The 23,263-nt window shown below is 36.7% G+C and overlaps 1 protein-coding gene and 1 pseudogene across 10 annotated transcripts in view; both read right to left on the minus strand.

The window, feature by feature from the left end:
* Nucleotides 1-7,611, minus strand: part of HIBCH (3-hydroxyisobutyryl-CoA hydrolase) — an 81,545-nt gene extending 73,934 nt beyond the window's left edge. For all 10 annotated transcript variants that reach the window (XM_039844260.1, XM_039844262.1, XM_039844264.1 and 7 more), the window contains exon 1: nucleotides 7,460-7,611. In XM_039844260.1, the coding sequence (XP_039700194.1) occupies nucleotides 7,460-7,576 (117 nt within the window). In that variant the 5' untranslated portion in view covers nucleotides 7,577-7,611. The remainder of the gene's footprint in view (nucleotides 1-7,459) is intronic.
* Nucleotides 7,612-7,773: 162 nt separating this feature from the next.
* Nucleotides 7,774-8,443, minus strand: LOC120587717 (josephin-1-like; annotated as a pseudogene).
* Between the last annotated feature and the right edge of the window lie 14,820 nt (nucleotides 8,444-23,263).

Below are 23,263 nucleotides of genomic sequence, written 5' to 3' on the forward strand. Positions count from 1 at the left end.
AGCCAACACTGAAGAATGCCATTAAATTTAAATTATAATGCAAATTTATAATTATTATAATTATAACATGACTCAAAGCACAAGTACAATTCTTAGCATCAAAAACATTTAATAAATGCTGATTACTGAAGCTTCATTTGAATAATTTCAAACTGGATCATTAAATTCCTCCACATGTCAATAATTTAGTCCTTCAAATTGTCTTTAACTGTGCTCTCTCTCTCAACTTTGTGATGATATCTATCTTCCATATACAATTATGACCTCTCAGCAGCTGGCTGAAACCTACATCTAAATCTTTAGCGCTCCAGGGGCCCAGACCCTATACCTAAATAAATGCCTTCTACACAGGATTTTCTTATACAAGAGTCAACTACATGGTACTCCAAATTCAACTTCTTAAAAACCAAATTTACCAACAAATCTCTCTCCAACAAACCTGTCTCTCCTGTCCTACTTCTTATAACTCTGCCTACAGTACTGCTATCAGTGGCATATTTCCATCACTCCAGTATGACATAATAAGCTTTCTCATTCTCTGTTGGCTCTCTTAGAAGGGCTGCTTGAGATACAGCCTATCTCTGAAGCACACATTAAAGCCAACATTGTGACCAAGAACCATTCAGCCCTCAGGCCTTGATGAGAGTCCAGTTTATCTTCCTTCTCAACGTGGTTTATGCCCCAAGTCACCATAGCCCCATGAATCTGGATTCTGTCATGTCTTTTTATTCCACCTGTGTACATATATCTAAATATGAGACACCGACATTGCTTTAAATTTTTTCCAGGAATCTCCTCCACTCCCATGTATATCAACTGACTAAAATAAGGGTAAAAAGGAATATTCCAGTCTTCATATGCCATCTCCACTTAGGCTTAAGTGAGAAACACTGCACCAGTTACTCTCCTAGAGGCTGTAGAGTCCAGTCAGTCAGTCTATGGAGCCAGATCGCCTGGACTCAAATCTCATCTATTTACTAGCTATGTGACATTAGGGCACATTACTTAGCCTCTCTGTCCCTCAACTTCTAATCCATTAAACAGGGATAAGACCATAATCTCTTAATCAAAAACCGTTTGTTCTAGATGCATTTTAGAATCCAGAAAATTTTCTAAGTTTTGTAAAGGTAACAAAGTACATATTACATGCTATATAAAACACCCCAAATGGAGTCTGGGTCAGTCAAATGCTTTAATACTTCCGTAGCAAACCATGAATATTTGCACTAGTTAGGATAAAGACAAAAAGAGCTTCAAGTACATTCAAGTCATATTTTGCCACCAAATGCATTTACCACCAACTAATCACAAACTTTTGGTTTTGAGGTTTCAGAACTGCAGATAAATTATCTGTAGTATCTACTCCACAGGACTATAAAGAGAATCTACTGAGCTAATACACACCAAGTACTTAAAATAGCACCTGGCATACAGAAGTAACTATATCAGAGTTACCTGTCATTTTTATATGCAAAGTACTTCTCAGGGTGTATGAGGGTGTCTTTGTCTGGGCTGCGTAACAAAAATATCACAGACTGGCTGGCTACACAACAAAACTTTTATTTCTCACAGTTTTAGAGGCTGGAAATTCTAAGAAAAAGGCACCTGCAGACTCAGTGTCTGGTGGGGTACTATTTCCTGGTTCATAGATGGCTGTCTTTGCACTGTGTCATCCTCCAAAAGGCACAAGAGGTGAAGAACCTCTCTAGAGTCTCTTTTGTAAGGGTACTGGTATCATTCATGAGCATTCCACCCTCTTGACATACTCACTTCCCAAAGGCCCCCCTCCATTTACCATCACACCAGGAATAAATTTCAACATAAATTTTAGGGTGACACATTCAGTCTACAGCAGAGAAATACCAAAATGAATTCAGAAAAATTATTTCTTCATCACAAGATGATAAACTAAGAACATCTAAGCTCTAGAAGGGAACTATTAGTATAATAGTAGCTAATGTGTATAAAATTAATATTATATGCCAAGAACTATGTCAGATTTTTAAATGAATTATCTTATGTATTATTCATAAGTACTCTAAGGTGGATATCATTATCTCCATTTTATATACGTCAAAAAGGAGACTGGGAGAACAAAGTAATGTGCCCAAAATTAAGCAGTGGATCCATTATTTAAACCCAGGCATTACAATCTGAAGATCCATGCTTTTATCTATAACCTTATGCCACCTCTTACAAGTTACATTTGTTAAGGCTTAACACTATAAAATTGGGAACCATGGTATATTAAGGTCAACGATACTTGCCAGTATTTCTCTACTTCCCTAATAACAACATTTTAAGTTACACATCATATTGTAATAAGGCCAGCAAAACGAAGTCCAAACTTACCAAATGTTGCAGTGTGATAGTCAACCTTTTGAATGAATTACACCTAAAACAAATGTAGAATACAATGAACACGGTATTGTGAGTAGTTATGTCAGTGTATAAATACTATATTCCCTTCTGCTTTAGCTTTTTCTAAAACATACTAGACACAATGCAATATATATATATATGCCTTACAGTTGAATTGTACACCTGAAACTTACTGGATTTTGTTAGCCAATGTCACCATAATAAAAATAAATTTAAAAAAATAAATAAAACTACTAGAACAAAAAGTTTTAAAAGAAAGGTTTAACTCTCATTCATTTCTAGTAGAAACAAATGGTACAGCCACTTTGTAAGAGTCTGGCAGTGTCTTACAAAATTAAATATACTTTTACCATATAATTCAGCAATTGCAGTCCTTCATGTTTACCTAAATGAGTTGAAAACTTATGTCCACAACAAAACCTGCACATGAATATTTATGGTAGCTTTATTCATAATAGCCAAAACACGGAGGTAACCAAGAGATCCTTCAATAGATGAATGGACAAACAAACTGTGGTATATCTGTATAATGGAATATTACTCAGCAATAAAAAGAAATCAGCTATCATTCCACAAAAAGACAAATGAAACTCAAATGCATACTGCTAAGCAAAAAAAAAAAAAAGCCAATCTGAAAAGCTATATACTGCATGATTCAACTACAGGACATTCTGGAAAAGGTAAAACTATGTAGACAGTAAAAAGATCAGTGGTTGCCAGAAAGAGGGAATAGGTAAAATACATAGGATGTTTAGGACAGTAAAACTAGTCTGTGTAATTGTAATGGTAGAGACACGTCATTATACATTTGTCAAAATTTTCTGCTCAATTTTTCTGTAAACGTAAAACTGCTCTAAAAAAAGTATATTGATTTTCTAAAAGATTGATAAGAATGCAATAGGTGTTATCAGACATAGCTGTCAGATATATAAATTGGTATTGCTGCCTTTCCAGTAGGCAATCTGGAAATATATATCTACAGCCTTTAAATGGATCATACCCTTAGACCTAGTAGTTCCACAAGCATTTGTATTAAGGAAATTTCAGATATGATGAAAGTTTCATTTATAAAGATGTTCATATCAATTACTTACATAAAGAAAAACTGAAGCAAAGTAAGTATATAACAATATAGTAATATTTTTAAAACTCAACTATATGAAAATATCAGACAGTAAAAATATTTTAAAATATTAAATAATACATGACATGGAAAAATAGTCATGACAGAAGTTACAGAAAGAATGCAGGCTACAAAACAGTAAGTATAATACACTTCTAAATTTGTTGTTCTAAAAGTGGTTGTTAGTTTAGGAATACAAAGCTTAAGGCACAACTTGGCAAAAGTGATTAGTAATAAGAGAAGTCAGGAAGGATGGTGGGGGAAGCTGGGAAGGGCATGAAGAAACAGTGAGTGTGGGAAATTGTCTCAGTCCAGATGACAGTTACAGGACTGTTTATGTAAGAGGTCACTGAGCTACAGACGTCAGAATAGCACATTTAAGAACTTTAAAATTAAATAAGAAAGTAAAAGCAACCTGGGAGAGGGAAGTGACTAGAAAGGAAATGAAATGAGGAAGGCTTCTGGGATGCTGGTACTAGCTTGTTTTTTGATCCAGGTGCCACTGAAATGGGTATGCTCAGTTTGTGAAAACTCATTAAATTGTATCTTTAAGTTTTGGGCCTTTTAAAAAAGTTCCCCTAAAGGCATCGCTCTTGCCTTTGAGAAACTCAGTACAGTAATGCATATAAAAATACTGTAGTTAGAATACACTGGGATGCATGCTAAACAAGAAGTGAAATTTAAGACACACGGTGAGGTCAAAGCTGGGATCAGTAGCAGCAGCACTTGATAACGACTGTGCACATGTGTAGATACATATACTATGACAGGAATACAAAATTCCAATTTATTAATTTTTCAAAGATACCTGAGATATTTTGAGGGGTGATAGTTTAGCTGAGGTACTCAAAAAACAAGGCAATATGGCCATTGTTACCACTTGTAACCACATCTTAAATGACTGAATTTACAAAAATATTCGTAATCCAACTTTTCAGAATTTATATTACTTTCCTTTTACATTATATTTAAATTGATCAACACTACAAAAAGGGGCAGGGAAATCACTAAATCAGTCACACTTCACATTCCTGGACTAGCATATTTTGAATGTGCCTTGCTACAAATATTTTTATCCTAGTCCAGTGATTCCACAACTTGTCTGCCCATCGCCTGGAGACTCTTGTAAACATTCCAAGGCCCAGATCACATCCAAGACCAATTAAATCATAAACTCTGGAGATGGGACACAGGCATTATGTTTGAAGCTCCTCCAAATGATTCCAAACTGCAGACAAGCTGTCATTAGAATTAATACTTTATAAAAATTAAACTGAAGAGACAGATGCTAGCTTGTTGAGGGATGTTTTCTAAATAGGATTTTCATACAGATTTTTGAAATCTGAACTATGCTTACTTACCCTGCAGCATTTTTAAAATTTTCATCTTAACTCAGCTTTATCTTTTTGGAAGGTTTGTTGTTCTTTTTTTTTTGAAGTTTCAAAAAATGTATGCATTATTTTCTTTAGATCAGAATAAATGAATTCTTGAGGCTAGGATCAAATGCCAGGTCAGGGTTAAAGACAGTGCTTCTAGATTGGCAAGTTTTACGTAATAATTTAAGTACTACCTGCAACATAGAGAGTAAACTGCGAGAAACACAGGACAAGGTTCAAGTCCCAGTTTTGAGAGACAGAATTTTATTTCAAAGAAAGTTAACAAATATCTAATAAAAATGCAGATGGAAAGCACTGAGCATGGCAGTCATAGGTCGCAAAAATCTCTGGACTAATTACCATAAAACAGAAAACAAACCTAAGTACAACTAAGTTCCTTGCCAGATTTTACATAATCATATTGTTTCTATTTGTTCTGATTCATACTCAGCTGTTATTTAAAATCTGATATTAACTTTTATATCTCAAAAATGTATTTGAGTATTCAGAGTCCCCAATTCTGAATTTATACTCTTCTCTTTCCTTCTTTTTGACTCCAAAACTGCCATCTGGTAGAGGGGAAGAGGGTATGCACATCCCAGCTACTGCTAGTTTACTAATTCACTTTATCAGGCTCATTCTTTCAAGTTGAGATCAAACTGGCTGCTTGAGGCAATTGTTCTCACATTGTAGCTCCTAAACCAGCATCATCAGCATCCCCTGGGAACTTGTTAGAAATGCAAATTATTGCTACTGAATCAGAAACTGTGGGGTGAGGCCCAGAAATCTGTTTAACAAACCTTCCAGGTGATTCTGATACATGCTAAAATTAAAAATAACTCTTAGAAGGATGAGAACCCTATCATAGGAGATTTTTACAATTACCCAACGAAACACACACGGGCTCAAAAAATTAAACAACTTTTCATGAAACTGTTTAAGAAAATGATATAATGAAGACAGTGCTTAATAAAGCTTACTGCAGAAGTAGGCAAGGTATAATAGAGCAGAAAATCAAGTACAAGGCCAACTAATTCAGGCATGAACTGATGAAGAGCAGCAGCTGCGGAAACAGAAAAAATGATTTGATTAAGAGCTATTATGAAGTAAAAACGCAATGGAAAAAGAATTATGCCAAAAACATCTCCCAGATTTCAAGCCAAGACAGCTTGGAGAATATAGGTACTGAAAAGGTTGGGGAAGAAACTGGCTGGTTTACAGGATGAAATATGAAATTTCGTTTTAAATTTCTTGAGGTTGTACTGACATAAGTAGAAATATTCAACATCAAGTGTAGAGAAGAGACTGGAGCTTGAAAGAAAGTTAGAATTAAGAGACATATTAAGAAGTCACATGCACAATTACTGAGACAGCCCTCTATTAGGAATAAGTGAGAAATAATCTATAGTTGAAACAAGTGGCCTGAAGTCGGCCGGGGTCTACAAATGCATTTTGTTTGGTCGGCAGGACTCAACTAATCAGTTTGCACTTTCAAATGTAGGGTGGAATGAAACCAACTGCAACTCTGGGAATGACAGATTCTTTTCCAGGTCAGTTAATTTTGTTAATAAATATCTTCCCCATTTGTTTCTTATTATTTAAGATTTGCTCACAATTTCAAAAAAAAGAGCAGCAATGATTACATGTACTGATTTTCTTAGTATTTACCAAGTCTCTGTGGGAGCTAGTTAGAGGCACAGGGACAACTAATTTCAAGGTTTTTTTTTTTTTTAGAAAAGGAAATTTTGAGAATCAGGCCTGTGGATACATTAAACAATTAGACACCTTCCCCTAAAACAATAACTATTCTCAATTCAAAGAGACACTCCTACCCCTTCCCCACCAGGCAAACTCAAAGGCTGAAGAACCCAGGGATTTAAGTTGCCCAAGAAATGGGATGGTTCTCCCTTCAAGTGGTCACAGCTGCTACCTGGTAATGTATAGGTGCAGGCGGTAGACTTCAAGACTGATTATGCTGCCTAACTTCCTAACGTGATAGCGCCCAGATTTCCTGAGCTGAGCTCAAGTTGCACTGAGTAGCACTTTCAATATTTGCATACATATTCCACCAAGCCCCGTTATGTATCCGCAACACTAGCCTAGAATTTTCAGAGACCTGTATTAATGCTGGAACCACATGACAGAGCTGAAAAATAAAAATCACACCACATGCACAGGTGCAACCACTGGCAAAGCACAGTACGAGCGTTAGTGAATAAAACATGCCACAAAATTCTTCCAAGTTGAAACCTTGCGTGTCCTCCAGACAATACTCAACTGTTTAAAAAGGAAAGAAACTGGGGTCAAAAGAAAAGCAAGTCATGCGGGGTCAAGGCTGATTAAGGCCTACAGTGGCAGAAAACGATGGTGATGCTTCAAAGAAGGTGCTAGGAGTAAGATGAGACACGCAGGAGGACCTGCGGTGCTACGGCCCCGCTGGGGCTCGCACCTGAGGGTTCCGCCTCCAAGGGCGACTCGAAACTTCCAGGCCAGGCTGTTTCCACTCTCGACCTTGTCTCACCTCGGCGAGCACAGCTAAAGAGCCTACCCTAGGCCGCTCCCTCGTTCACTCACTCACCTCGACATCATGCCGCGCATAACAAGGAGCCTCACTGACCGAAATACTATAAGCCAACGTAGCCAGGGCGCCGCCGGCCACAGAGAGCAAGTCCTCCAGAGAGCCAGAGCGGCCCATGGCGTTATATTACGCCACGCGGCGCTGAGGGGCGGGGCGACAGCTGCTTGAGAGTAAGGGTTGAGGGCGGGAGAAGGGGGCTGAGATGGGGCGGGACCTAGACGAGGGCAGGACGAAGGAGGAGGGGCAGGAGGAGGGGCAGGGGTGAAGCTGCAGGCACAGAGCAGACACCGCTGATTGAAGGGAAAGATTTTTCTTTAGAGGCTCTGTTGGGGAAAGCCCAAGTGGTCTAAGCTTGGCCTGCTTATTTTGACTAGCAAGAATTGACATGAAAGACTTTGCTGATTGTCACAAGCAGGTCCCACCAGCAGGAGTTCACAGTTCTTTCCTCACAAATGGTGTTTTAGAAATTTCCTAAGTTCACGCTTGCCTTCAATCCACTCTGGCATCTTCAGTTTGGAGTCAAGGTTAGAGTAGGCACTGCCCACCTTGCGAACACAGATCCAGTGTTGCCTTTTAAGAGGAAACTTTAGAGGACCCCAGCACAAGTTGGAGGGTAGATTCATGATAAGCCCACAACATTAGTGAGACCAATGGCACTGACATCCCTGAGCTTGTCCCACCAAACAGCTTCATAGCCTTTGGTTTAAAGTGCTGCCATAATCATGTTCACATTGTAGTTCATATTTCCTAGCATGCTCTTGTGGCAGCAGGAGGGGTCACCATGGTGTTTGGAGACAATCTGCGCGAAATCTCTTGCAGCATTTCCCAGATGAGTACACTGCTGTCCTGGAAGATGCTAGTGACGGCATGCAGGGCATGAAGCTCCCTGCGCTGTTCCTCATGGTTGATTTGTGGGGGTGCTGCCTAGGACAGCTTCAATGATTCAGTTTTGGTCATGTCTCCTTTCCAGGGCATGCAACTCATGTTTTTTGTTTTAGTTTCCAGAGAGGGCTAAAAACACCCCACTCTTTCCTCCAGAGGAAAAATGTAAGCTTCTCGGTTGTTTCAGGATTCCTGAAGTCCACCTGATTTCCTGGTATCCATCATTTATGCTTTGTCATGGGGAGAAAAGGTTAAAATCAAAAGGAAAAACAATCCATCTCTTCTCTCTTCTCAACAAAAAATAACTTTTGAACTAATGTATTTCACATTATGTGTTACACATAAAATGTAAGACCTTGTTCCTATCTCCCACCCTCCCTCTATTGCCCTCCTCCAAAAAAACACTATTTTCTTGCTGTTTTTTTCTCTCTACAAAAGCCAACCAGGCCTCAATGCAGGAGAACCAAACAGAATCATCACATCGCTCTTTTCTTCCTTTTCTTCCAAAACACAGCACCACTGACTCAGGAAACAAGGCCTAGGTCAGGAGTCCCCAACCCCCAGCCTGCTGACTGGTACCGTGGCCTGTTATGAGCTGGGCCACACAGCAGGAGGTGAGTGGCAGGCAAGCAAGCAAAGCTTCATCTGTATTTGCAGCTACTTCCCAGTGCTAACATCAACGCCTCAGCTCCACCTCAGATTATCAGGCATTAGATTCTCATAGAGGAGCACTGGTCCCTGGTGGCAAAAATGTTGGGGACCACTGGCCTGGGTGGTGAATAAACTGCAAAATTCAAGCAGATAGCAAGCGTTGGCCAGCTTGTGATCCTAGGCTATTGCTGAGGCAACAGAGGTAGAAAATGGCCATCCCCTCGGGTACAGTGGGGCCTCGTGAAAGGGGCAGTCCTCCCTCTGAAAGCACAGACTCTCACCTTGTTGCTATACCAGCCATAGGCTGTCATCTAGAGCTACAGGCCACTGCCTGAGTCCCGCTTTAGAGAGGCGAGCAAGCACTTGTAGAATTTTAACCTTTCTAAATAAAAACGTAAATTTAGTATTCTTTTCTTTGAGGATTCAAACATGAAATATACTTTATAAAAGGAGGACATTGGTGTAGTTTATTTCTAATCCAATGTAGCAGAACTTCTTTCACATTAGGATCGAGATATTTTTAGTTTGGGGGAAAAGTTATAGATCCCCCTCTTTCTCAATGACAGACAAGAATTGTTTCATTAAAAGGTAATATAGTATATGTCTTCACCAATTAAAACTAAAAGTTACTGTTATTGGTAATAGTATAATTATTCAGAAAGTAGTTTTTTGGCAATTTAATATTATTTATTTTCAATTACAGTTGATATACAATATTATATTAGTTTCAGGTGTACAACAGAGTGATTAAACATTTATGTAACTTATGAATTATCACCCAAATAAATCCAGTAACCATCTGACACCATATATAATTACAATACTACTGACTATATTCCCCATGCTATACTCTACATCCCCATGACTATTTTGTAACTGCCAATTTGTACCTCTTAATCCCCTCCCCACTTCACCTATCTCCCAACTCCACCCCCAACCCAATTTGGCAACCATCAGAATGCTCTCTGTATCAATGACTTGTTTCTGCTTTGTTTGTTCATTTATCCTGTTCTCCAGATTCCACATATAAGTGAAATTATGTGACATTTGTCTTTCTCTGTCTGACTCACTCCAGTCAGCACAATACTCTCTAGGTCTATCCATGTTGTTACAGATGGCAAAATTTCATCTTTTTTTTTTTTTGAGTAATATTCCACTGTATATATGTAACATCTTTTCTTTATCCATTTATCCATTAATAGACACCCAGGTTGCTTCCACAGCTTGGCTATTGTAAATATTGCAGCATTCTACAATGAATATATGGATTCATATGTTCCTTCAAAGTAGTATTTTGGGTTTCTTCAAGATAAATACCCAGAAGTGGGATTACTGGGTCCTTCCTTATCTCTTGTTAGCCTTTGTTTTAAAGTCTATTTTGTCTGGTATAAGTATTGCTACACCAGCTTTTTTTTCTTTTTGATTTTCATGAAATATCTTTCTCCATCCCTTTATTTTCAGTCTGTGTGTGTCTTTCAATCTGAAGTGAGTCTCTTGTAGGCAGCATATGTAAGGGTTTTGTTTTCTTATCCATTCAGCTACCCTATGTCATTTAATCTGTTTATATTTAAAGTAATTGTTGATAGATATGTAGTTATTACCATTTTATTATTCATATTTATTATCTTTCCTTCTTCTTCTTAAAGAACTCTAACATTTCTTGTCACACTGGTTTGGTGGTGATGAACTCCTTTAGCTTTTTCTTATCTGGGAAGCTCTTTATCTGTCCTTTGATTCTAAACAATAGCTTTGTTGGGTAATCTTGGTTGTCCGTCTTTGCTTTTCATCACTTTGAATATTTCATGCCAATACCTTCTGGCCTGTAAGTTTCTGTTGAAAAATCAGCTGACAGTCTTATGGAAACTCTCTTGTAGATAACTGCTTTTCTCCTGCCACCTTTAAGATTCTTTATCTTTAACCTTTGGTATTTAATTATGATGTGCCTTGGTATGGGCCTCTTTGGGTTCATCTTGTTTGGGACACTCTGCTCTTCTTTGGGCTTGCAAGTCTATTTTTTTTTGCCAGGTTGTGGAAGTTTTCCATTATTATTTCTTTAAATTGGTTTTCAATTCCTTGATCTCTCTTTTCCTTCTGGTACTCCTATTATGTGAATGTTGGTACACCCCATGTTGTCTCAGAGGCCCCTTAAACTTTCCTCATATTTTTGTATTCTTTTTTCTTTTTGCTATTCCGATTAGGTGTTTTCTGTGACCTTATATTCCAAATCACTGATTTGATCCTCTACTTCATCTAACTACTGTTGATATCTTCTAATGTAACTTTATTTCAGTTATTGTAGTTTTCATTCCTGACTGGTTCTTTTTCATGTTTGCTGTCTCCATTTTTGTTTCCTAGCTCTTTGTTGAAGTTCTCACTGAGATCATGGATACTTATAACCAGTATTTTGAACTCTGCCTCTGGTAGATTGCTTATCTCAATTTTGTTTAGTTCTTTTTCTGGAGCTTTGTTCTGTTCTTTTATGTGGGACATGTTTCTTTGTTTCCGCATTTTAGCTGCCTGTTTGTATGTTAGGTAGAGCTCCTAAGCCTCTCAGTCTTAGTAGAGTGGCCTTATATAGTAGGTGTCCTGTGGGGCCCAGTGGTGCAATCTCCCTTGTCACCTGAGCCAGGTGCTCCAGCTGTGTCCCTTGTATGGGTTGTGTATGCTCCTGTTGTAGTTGAGCCTTGGTTGCTGTTTGCACATCAGTGAGAGGGATTGTCCCTCAGACTGATTGGTTGTGAGAACTGGCTATGATTACAGTGGAGGAGCTGTTGTGCTGGGACTGACACTACGGAGCAGGATTCACTTTAGCAGGGTTCATTGTCACTTGTGCTGGGCTTGGAGGTGCTGGAAGAGGTTAAGCTCTGAACTGAGGATGTCTGCCACTAGTGCCAGCTTAGGGATGCTTAGTAAGAGGTACGGGACACACTGGGGCCAGATGCTGCTTGTTTGGGGTTTGTGAACCTTTGAGAGATTTAAGGAAAGTCCACAGCATGAGCCAAGACAGGCCATTTGTATAGAAAAGCCACTGAAAGCAGCTTGAGTGAGCCTGCAAGTTGGGAGGGGCAGGGTCTCAGGGAATTACTAGGGCAAGACAAATAGTGTTAACTAGACTGATGAAGATTCATATATGATGCCTGCCTGTGTCTTCACACTGGGTGAGGGGAGGGTTCAACACAGGAACAATGGCTTCTGCCAGCATTTCTGTCTGGGAGAAAGTTGCCCCTATAGCCCTTGCCCCGAAGCCAGACAATTTAGTTCCTTTCCATATGTCCCTGGCACCTTTTGCACTACTGTCCCAGAGTTGGAACTCAGAGTAGGTGAGTCCATCAGCGAGTAGGCCTGCGAGCAGCCCCTTTAAGAGGAAAGCCTGGGACTCCAGCAGCCCTCTGTCTCACTCAGCCATAATCTCCACTGGTTTTCACAGCTGTAAGTTGAGGGGACTTCTCTTCCTGGTGCTGAAACCCTGGGGAGCCTGGCATGGGGGGCTGCGACCCCTTGCTTCTCAGTAGGGACCTCTGCAGCCAAGATTTCCCTCCTGAGTTTTAATTGCCACATGTGAGTGTGGGACCAGCCTGTTTCACATCGCTGTCCCCCCCTACTAGCCTTGATGTGACTTCATCTGTATATCTTAGTTATAGGACTTCTGTTCAGCTAGACTTTAGGCGATTCTCAGTGATGGTTGTTCTGTAGTTTAATTGTAATTTTGATGTGGTCATGAGAGGAGGCAAGCACAGTGTTTATTTACACTGCCATCTTGACTGGAACTCTTAAAAGTAGCTTACTTTTAGATGAAACCAAGATTTAACTCATCCACTGTTAAATTGATTCAGAAAAATATTCCTCTGCATTCAGATACACACAGATGTCCAGCAGCAAACATTTCATCACCACGAAAATACTGACATATTCATCAGAAAGAATTCAGTGAAGAATTTCAGAGAAAGGGAAGTTAAAAGAGTCTTAGCTCCTTGACATTTAAGAAGATACTGTCGTCTTTGATAAAAAATTACTTTTCTAACTTAGATCAAATATAATTCTCGAATACACATTGAACAGAGGACAAACAACAAGCATCGCAGAAGGAACTCCTAACCTGCAATTCAGTTTTGTTTTTTTGTAACTTATGCTAGGAACTATGAGGGGCTAGAAATATCAGAAGGAACAAAAAGTAAATGATGCTACCTTTTTGAACTTTATATTCCACAATAACATCCTATCTTTATCTCTATCTGATATTGAAAAGAGGTAGCATGGAAATGACTGGGAATGCTACCTTAGATAGGATGGTCAGGAAATGCCCTTCTGGGACACATTTATGAGTGATAACTTGAATAAAGTGAATGTGATGATTGAGATAGTCCTAGCCTATGGTCTGGTAGAAAAGATAGGCATGCATAATGATAAATCACTCTCTCTGAAATAATTACTGTGACAGGATGTTAAATTTAAGGTTTTGACTGAGCATCCAAGATATGATAAATATCAGCTATTAAATGAGTTGGAAGATGGACTACAATGCAATTTTCAAGGAAAATATATACTAAGAAGTTTGATAAGTCCTTAAACTTCTGACTCATTTCAAAGATGAGAAATTTAAAAAATGTTATAAGGATGATTTTAGGAAGAGGAATTTCATGGAATAAACTCAGCTAAGAACTTTGGATAAAGTATCACCAACTGGGCTTCGAAGGATAAATAATTGTTTTTATTTGCAATTCAGTTTTTAAACAGCTATGGAACATCACTATTTGACATCACCATCTGACATTGCCAGGATATCTCATTCAGTGTGCACAATAAACAAGTGAGTCATCTGGCCCAGCATGTTTTACTGGAAATAGCTTGGCCCAAGATTCAAATTGTCCCTATCTCCCTAACATTATGTGTGTGCAACCTGTGTCACATAAGGCCCCATGCTCAGAAGGGCCTTGTGTTTGATTTAATGGTCTGCTCTTAATAATTTTTGAACAAGTGGCCCCACATTTTCATTTTGCAGTAGGCCCTGCAAATTATGTAGTTGGTTCTGTTGTGCCCCTAACACACTAATAGTTTAGTGACTTTGGGCAAACAATGTAACTCAAGACCTTTATCAAAAATGTTTGTACTACTTTGAACTAAGATTTCTAGTTACAGATGACCCACAGAATGGAAAACATTTCTGCAATGACATATATGATAAGGAGCTTGTATCTAATATATGTAAAGAACTATCACAATAATAAAAGAAATGAATTTCTCATCTGAATAGACAGCTCTCTGAAGACATGCAAATGATCAATAATCACATGAAAAGACGCTCAACATGATTAGCCATCAAGGAAATACAAATAAAAACCATAATAAAATCTGACTTCATACCCAGTAGGATGGCTGTAATCAAAAAGATAGATAATAAGGGTTGGTGAAGAAGTGGAGAAATTGGAATCTTCATACACTGCTGGTAGGAGTGTAAAGAGGTGTGGCCATTTCAGGAAAAAAACCTGGTAGTGTCTCAAATGGTTAAACATAAAATTACCATGAGACCTAGCAATTCCACTTCTGGATACATACCCGGGAAAAAATGAAAACATAATCTATACAAATGTTTATAGTAGCATTATTCTTAATAGCTAAAAAATGGAAATAACCCAAATGTCTATTGAATGTTGATTTTTTAAAAGTGATATGTTCATACAATGAAGTATTATTTGGCAAAAAAAAAGAAATGAAATACTGATTCATGCTAGATGAACCTTGGATGAACCTTGAAATTCATGGATAAACCTTGAAAATGCTATGCTAAGCAAAAGAAGCCAGTCACAAAACATCACATATTGTATTATTTCATTAATATGAGTATCTAGAATAAGCAAATGTATAGAGATGGAAAGTAGACTAGTGGTGACCTTGCATTTGGGAGGAGTGGTGGGACAATTGGAGGGTGACAGTTAAGGGGTATAGGGCTTCTTTTTGGAGTAATAAAGATATTCTAAAATGTATTGGGGTGATGGTTGCACTATACTAAAATCCATTTAATTATGTACTGTAAATGGGTGAAGTGTATGGCATGTGAATTGTATCTCAATTTTTTTAAAAAAAGAAATCTTATTGCTCTACATTTTCACCAACATTTTGTGTTGTCAGTCTTTTTCATTTTAGCCTCCTGGTTTGTATTTTAATTTGCATTTCCCCAGTGTCTAATGATTTGGAGTACTTTTTCATGTGCTTATTACCTTCTTTTGTAAGATTATTCAACTCTCTTGCTCATAAATTGGGTTAGCATTTTATTATTGCTTGATGCAGTCATTATCAATTGCTGTTACAAATTAACCCCAGAATTTAGCATCTTAAAACAACAAAACACTTATTATCTCTCACAGATCCTGAGGCTCAGGAATCAGGGTGATGCTTAGCTGATCTTTTGGCTCAGAGTCTGTCCTGAGGTTGTAAGACATCACTCGCTATTATTAACAAGAAGTCTAGAAAACATATCTTGCTCCAGGGACTCCAGACGACAATGACGATCTCAACTCACAGATTCCCAAAGGATATCAACACATTTTCTTATATGAAACAAGGTGGGCAGAATGGGATACTATGGGCCTGTGACAAAGCAGCATTTCTTTTAAGGCATTTACCATTTTCTCCCTTATACTATAGGCATGGACCTTAAGGTTTGGAGATGCCAAAGTTTGGGTGATAAAATTTGGATACTTTCCCTTCTCTTTTGTTCAATACCCACAGCAAGTTACATAAGCCCTTCTGCAATCTGAATAAGCATCAGTATGGCCTTATGATTAAGGCATTGAAAAATTAATTTAATAAACACTCACTGCCCACTGTCAGTCAACCCAGTTACTCTAGCCCTATGCAGCCCCACATAGGCACTGCTGAGGAAACCAGCTTGGTACCTCTATCCAGCTGGCTACAGCATCTACACTAGTCCACATCTCCATGTGTTCCTAGGAGGCCAGATCCCTTCAGGGGAGTTGGTACTAGAGTCATCCATCCGGTGCCCATTAGGCTGCTCCTCCTTTGGCTGAGACTGCCTGCTGCAGGCTGGCATGCCCCAGAGTTGCCCTACAGCACTGTGGTATACCATAGCTATTGAATATTTTGAATATCACCCTTGCCCTTTTGTTTGCTTTGTGCTAATCACTGTGTGCAACTGAATGAACAATACTGGATCATATGCATTATAGTGGAGTTATTGAAAGGATCACATTGAACCAAATTGGATCTGAAAAACCTTAGAAGTTAAGCTATATCTGGATGTCCTTTCTTCTCAATCTCCCTCTTTCCTTGGCCATGTGGAATCTCATGCAGACTAGTGGAATGCCTGCTTTTTTCTAGTTTAATCATCTGTTTGGATACTGGAGGTGTTAATGGGTTCCAAGATTATGTGGGTTTGACAGGTAATGATGGCTTATTTTTCGGATCATCAACCACTATCCACGCCCAGTGTACTGACTCAAATAGCAGCTGATAGAGATAGGAACATTAATAAAATAGAATAATTTAAAAACAAATATAGTTTCTTTTAGAAAAAAACGTTTGTATATATGTACAGAAACATTCTGGAAGAATAATACTCAAAATATTATCAGTGGTTATCCTTGGGCGATGGTGGAAATACTGGTAACTCAGTACTTCTCTATAAGTATTTATATATTCTATTGTTGTTCTTGAGAAAAGTTGCTTTATAACAAAAATAAAAGTGGTTTTAAGGGAATAGAAAACATTAAGCAAGACATACTATATTTTTCTTTAAAAGTAATTCATAAAATGCCTTTTAGACGAGTTTTTTCTTTATTACATGCACTGGGTTTCTAGTGAGTTGCCAGGTAGTGAATATACCACATCAAAGAAGATTGAAACACTTATGTTTTTCCATAAGGTGGTCCCTCCAAATCAGATTTCTTAGAATAAAGCTTTAATACATTTCATGATTTTGATATATTGCATGCTAAATTATGTCCCTAATAATTATAATACAGACATAATAATAATTAAAATACAGACATAACACATACATGACATAAAATATAACACTGACATTATAAAAACTTTGCACTGTATTTTCAATAACATAAACCCTGGGACATAGTAATAGTATAACGTCTGTTTGTATATTTTAATAATTGGTATTTCTAATATGCAATGTAAAATTATCTTCATTATTAAGAATATGCATATTATATAGATACAGTCTTGAGGGCCTCAGTGTAGCAGTTAAAATTACCCCTAAAACATCCCAAAATGAGTGAATGAGTAAATTGCCTGCCCTATCAAGTTTGGTAAGTCAGGTTACAAATTTTGTGATGCGTTAGCAAGTCCTACAGGGAACTATGTAATCAGGAAGATCTTTTGTAATGATTATTACCTTTAAACTCTTCTGGTTTCCCTAGAATTGTTTGTATGTATGTACACATAGGATAATAATATATAATTAGATCAAAACTTTTTTAAAAGTGTACATATATTCCCCTTGATGAACATTAGGTTCCTTAATATTTGATATTGCTTTTGGGGAGAAAAAAAATCAAATGAGTGTCAAAATAGTATATACTTTTACTCATGTGGGAAAACTTTGAGTTCTTTCGAGAGTCACTTTTACATGGTTCTATTGTTTGGTTGGTGAGGCTTTCTACTATTCTTAATGCTATATTTGCTTTCCCTATAATAAGAAAGTGGTAAGGAAAGAAAAAATTGTAAATATCAGTATTCTGTGTGGCTATTATGCTCAGAAACTCTACTTTGAGATTCTTGCCTCCAAATCCTAAATTAGAAAAGAAAAATGACTCATCCCATGATATTATTGGTAAACTCAGTTGAAATTTATATAACTTCTGCTTATATTTAGGAGCAAAAGATAGTAGAAGACAAGAAATCAATGTTTGTTATATATCTTTAAGACTCAGCTTGGATGAGGTAGGTAATAATTTGCAGTTGATAAAAGATTTATGGTAAAATCAAAATTTCTTTAACTTTGATTTCAACAACAAGTTAGCGACTGCTACTGCTATATGCTGATCTTCTAGATTCTGGTGTATGTTGAGGACAAACTCACCCAGAAGATAAGACCATATTAAGAGATGGAAAGCGGGAGACCAGAAATGGCAGTGGAAAAGTGAATAGAATGGTGATTGGGAATTAGCTTCCTTTCCCTCATCTTCATGTCAAGCAATAGTCTGCGACTTTTATTTAACTTATTGGTCCTTAACAGCAGTATCTGCTGAACTGCATTTGGTGCTATTTCCAAGATAAAATTTAACTGTGTATGTCAGGTAATATATTTAACTTTTCCTGTGGAAAAATAAGGGGAGATATGTGTGTCAAGAAGAAACTGTGAAGGACCAAAAAACAAAAACAGGAGACAAGTGTATGTTCTTTCTAATTTTCCAATGTTTTTTCATTTATTACTTTTCATTGGTGGAAACATGATTAATCACAATAAGCAAACATTTCAGTGTCAGTACATTCTATTAAAAAAACTTGTGAAAAGCATTTAGGATCAAAGATAAAATATGTGTGAAGGCATTTTGAAAGCTAAAATCTGTAAGTTTTAAGGTAGTAGTAGTAATAGTACAGTCCCATGTGCCCAATATATTTACTATGTCTCCAAATATTACCAAAATAATGAGGTACTTTATATATCACAGAAAGATGTTAACAAATTAAAAGCATAGCATAATCAGCATATGAGACATCTACTTATCTCCTCTTGCCTTTCCATTCTCTTGTTGGCTTAAGTTTTCACCAGAATGATTTGGTAATAAGAGGTGTGGAAGAGATACAATGGATGTGGTTTTAGAAAGGAATTTGATTTTGTGTATTAGATATTTTAAAGAAGCCTCTTAAAGTTCCATTTTTGAATGCTTAAAAAATTAAAAGACTTTTAATACACTATTCTCTATGAAATTAATTTCATTTTCATATTTGCCATGTAATATCTGAAAGATAGATTATGAAATTGTTAACAGTTCTAAAAATAAAGCTAGGCAAATGTATTCCAAAGCAAAATACACAAAAAGAATAAGCAATCGGGATGTATTATTCAAGATAACAATTATGCAAAAAAAGTGATTTTACAAACTAAAGAGTATCAGGGAGGGTCCAATAATAAGTTGATTTTAGGGTCTTCCACTGATAAAGAAAACAAGAATATACTCAGGAAAGTTTAAGAATTGAAGGAAATGTCTCATTGATAATAAGCTTGCTCTAGAGGATAACCTTTGTACTGAACAGAAGAACAGAGTTCTACACCTAATCAGTAGGTGCTAGGCTAGGCAGTTTTCTTAGGACTATTCAGATGAAGCACAGGGGAAGGCAATACCATGTCCCTTCCCTGAACTTTTTTCTCTCAGATTCCAGCCTTTAATTCTCACGAGTCAGAGGGGAACTCAGATCCCAAGGATCCATACACTTCCAGGCTTTTATTACATCTTACATCTGGGAATTCAGTAAGCAACACTTCATGGAAAGATAAGTGGGAAAAAAAGATAATTCACATTTAATGAAGCTTAACATATATACTGTGTGTGTGTGTATTGTATTGTGTATTGTGTGTGTGGACTGTGATAGAATAAAATTACTAAGGCTTAGTGAAACCTTGGTAGAGAGAAGCCTATATTCCCATGCATGTGAAGTGACTATAAATATATCTGTATGACTTGTTCTAGAAATTTAACCTTTGCTTTAGATATCTTAGCTACTTGTAGACCTCAATATCACACTTAACTCCCCCTAGTTTATAGTTTAGTTAACTTGCACTGTAACAAAAGTCAAAGACTTCTAAATATTTTATTACAAATATTAAGAATTCCTTCCCAAAATCTTTTTAAAAATCATAGATTGCTTTATTTTCATGAGAGTTACTTAATCTCTTCTAAGTCAAGTATAAATGATTTACATTAGTTAATGATTTAAAATGAACACAAAAATAAAATTGTGCAATATTGTACTAGGAATCTCTTAGCACCATATTGTGCGGGTGACCTATATTTCCCCCTATTTGTTAACTATCTAATATCCTTTGGTCAAGTCATTTTTACATATGCCTAACAAAAGAGATGTAGGTGGCAAATGTTGCAAAACTCATTTTAATCCAGTGAACTATAATCAAAACCAATTTCAAGTTTCCAACAGCTGATGTCAGTGGCAGCCATGCAATATTGATCTTCGTGACAACTGGTGACTTCAATTCTAGTTTGATATAACAGTTAAGGATATGACTTTTGTCTTGAGTCTAAAAAGACTGTGAGAGCTGCCTGCTGACATTACTACTATTGATCCTTGTAGAGGCCTTGGCTAATGTGTCATTAAAAATCATATTTCAAATGAATATTTAATAACATGGTGAAATGTTCACATATGATTAAACAACTGTTTACAAAACAATATACTTAGTAATATATGTAAAAACAATACATATGTACACAGACAGAGAAGATGGAAATTTATACTAAAAAATGTTAACAGCTATAGTATTTGGAGTGAGTTTCCTTTTTTATGTTTTCTCACATTTTTTTCAAAATTTCCACAAACTTTTTCTTCATAATGTATTACTTTTGTAACTAGAAAAAATCAGTTAAAAATAAATAAATTTCTGAAATCATAAGTGAATTTTGGGAAAGAGTTATCCCATTGCTATTAAAAAGCTATTCCATTGGCACAATAATGCAAAGAAGGATGAAAGAAGAAAAGAGAGGACCTAGAAATACAGCCTACTGCATAAATGAACTTAATACATGTTATGTTGGTCATTAAGAATTAGTAGAAAAAGGATTTTGTTCAATAATGATGTCAAAAAAACCTGACTCAATATCTGAGGGAGAAATCAATTTAGAGCTTCTCAAAATAACTTCCAGATTATTAAAGACTTAAATCTTAAAAATCAAATAGTAAAAATATTAGGAGAAATATAAGTGAATATTGATCTGATATTTGGTTTAAAAAGGATCTAGGTGTAAAAACAAAGATCTATAGATTTGACTATAAAAACATTTTAATTTTGTTAATAATCTTTCAGTAAAATTAAAAGAAAATGAAGAAAATTATTCAAAACAAATTGACAAAGGGTTGCCACACTTACTATATTGTTAATTGAATTAAACAAGGTAAATAATAATTATAGTACTGCTAGTCTATGAGCTCTGTGAAGGCAGAGGCATAATTGTATTGTTTACCATTTACATCCATTAGCATAATGTCCAGATACAATTTAAGGAATTAATACGTATGAATAGAGAAATGGTCAAACATGAAAAAGCAGCTAGGGGGGAAAGAGAAGGAGAAAAGGAAATACGAGTATCAAATAGACGTGATAAAAATTATTTTACTACTAATAAAAATACAATTAAAACTATAATGAGAAATTAGAAAGAGTTTTGTGTTGTGTGTATATTTATAGTAGATGCAATAAAGGGATAGGCAACATCAGAGTGTGGAGTGTTTTGAAGGGCAATTGGCAAAATCATGTTGTTGACCATGTAATTCTAGAATCTAACCTAAAGAAACACAACAAACACTTGATATTTATGAAGGATAAATCTTCTAGACTCCTGGACTCTCCAAATCTGTTTTCAAACTGTTTCAAGGAGCCCTGGAGTTCTGTCAGGGTGTCCCAAACTTTCATGTGACTTTTATCTCATTTATAGACTCGATATAGGAATATTTTCTTAGATTCCACTGAAAACATCAAAATTTGAACACACTGTACTATAGTATATAATTTCTTCAATAAAATGCAATGGAGTGTTACTTCTCAAAAACTACCAGAGAGTGGAGAATATGGTATTACATTCCCAAACATTAGCCTCGCGGTAATTCAAATTCCTGCTGCAAGAAACTTGTAGTCACTCTACATTTATCTTGCAAATAGACAGAAGCCCAGATGTAAAAATAAGAGAATATCCAGGGCCTGTTGAATAATAAATAAAATATTTGTGTTCTACGATGTTCACCAGTGTTTCTTAATATATTAGTCAGTCCTAACAGGAACCACCTCCCCCGCAGATGTTTCAACAGAAGAGATTTTATTGAAGGAACTATTTACGGAAATTTCAGTTAGGTTTAGAGTTAGAGTTGGGTGAAGGGAAATAACACCGCATGGAGATGACAAGAGACATGGAGGTACTCAAGCTCTTCAAACAATAGTAAGAAGCTGTTACCACCACTATGACTGAAGAGATAAAGGGAGGAGATCAAATGAGAGCAGTGGAGAGGACTGCTTTGCAGGAGCCTTAGAGGCCCAAAGCCATGAAAAGAGGTGGGAAGAAATATTTCCAACCTTTCTCCTCTTCCACCCGCTAATCTATTATTGGTGTTACCCATTGGCGAATCCTACCTGAAAGCTAGCTGGCAAGAAAGCCCAGAAAAAAGTCTATGAAAGTTCTGCTTTCAGAGGCACAGTCTAGCAGAGAAGGATGGAAAATGGATCTGACGGAGAGCAAATAGAAAATAGCAAACATAGAGTAGTGGAATATTGGGAACCCAGATGCCCAATAATAGAGAAACGCTTAACTAAATGATGATATTAACCATTCTCCAATTAGGTAAATAATGGTACTCAAAGAACGTTATGTGTGTTCAGAGAGCACAGAAGAGAGCGTGACCAACTAGATTGGGGGCTGTAGATTCAGAGAAGATTTTCTTAAATTGAAAACTAAGGTGCATTGTTGTCATCCAAGCACAGTTTCTTGTATTTTTGTTTAATATAAAAACAATACATATTCACTCTAAGAAACACACAACAAAAAAACACCCCCGTCCCAAGACCACTATCTACATCTCAGTGTGTTTACAGTTTTGGATCTTTTTCTATGCATATATACACATATGATTATGTTGTATTTGGGAAGATTACACAGTTATTCTTTTGTAAACTGTATTTTTCCACTTGATAAATCACAAATACTTTCTCGTGCAATAAATAGCATTATGAAACTTTTAAAAACACTTAAAACTTCTTTAAAAACTTGTTTCCTCCTCTCTTGTAACTAATTTCTATCCTCTGACATTTAGTTTGCTTTCTTTTTTGGCAATTACCAAATGCACTGCGTGATGAGCTGTCTTATAGTCTATTCTTTGTACACATTACTGCCCTTAGGCCAATTTCAGGCCACAGCTTGTTTTTCTACAGCCTTCAAGCGAATAGCTTTCATATTTTTTAAGGGTAAAAAAAAAAAAAAGGACACACACAAAGAAGAAAAGCAACATAGACATATGTGGCCTGCAAAGCCTAAAGTATTTACTATCTGGACTTTTATAGAAAACATTTGTCAATCC

The sequence above is a fragment of the Pteropus medius genome, unplaced genomic scaffold (assembly GCF_902729225.1).
Source record: "Pteropus medius unplaced genomic scaffold, Ma_sr-lr_union100, whole genome shotgun sequence".
NCBI lineage: Eukaryota > Metazoa > Chordata > Mammalia > Chiroptera > Pteropodidae > Pteropus > Pteropus medius.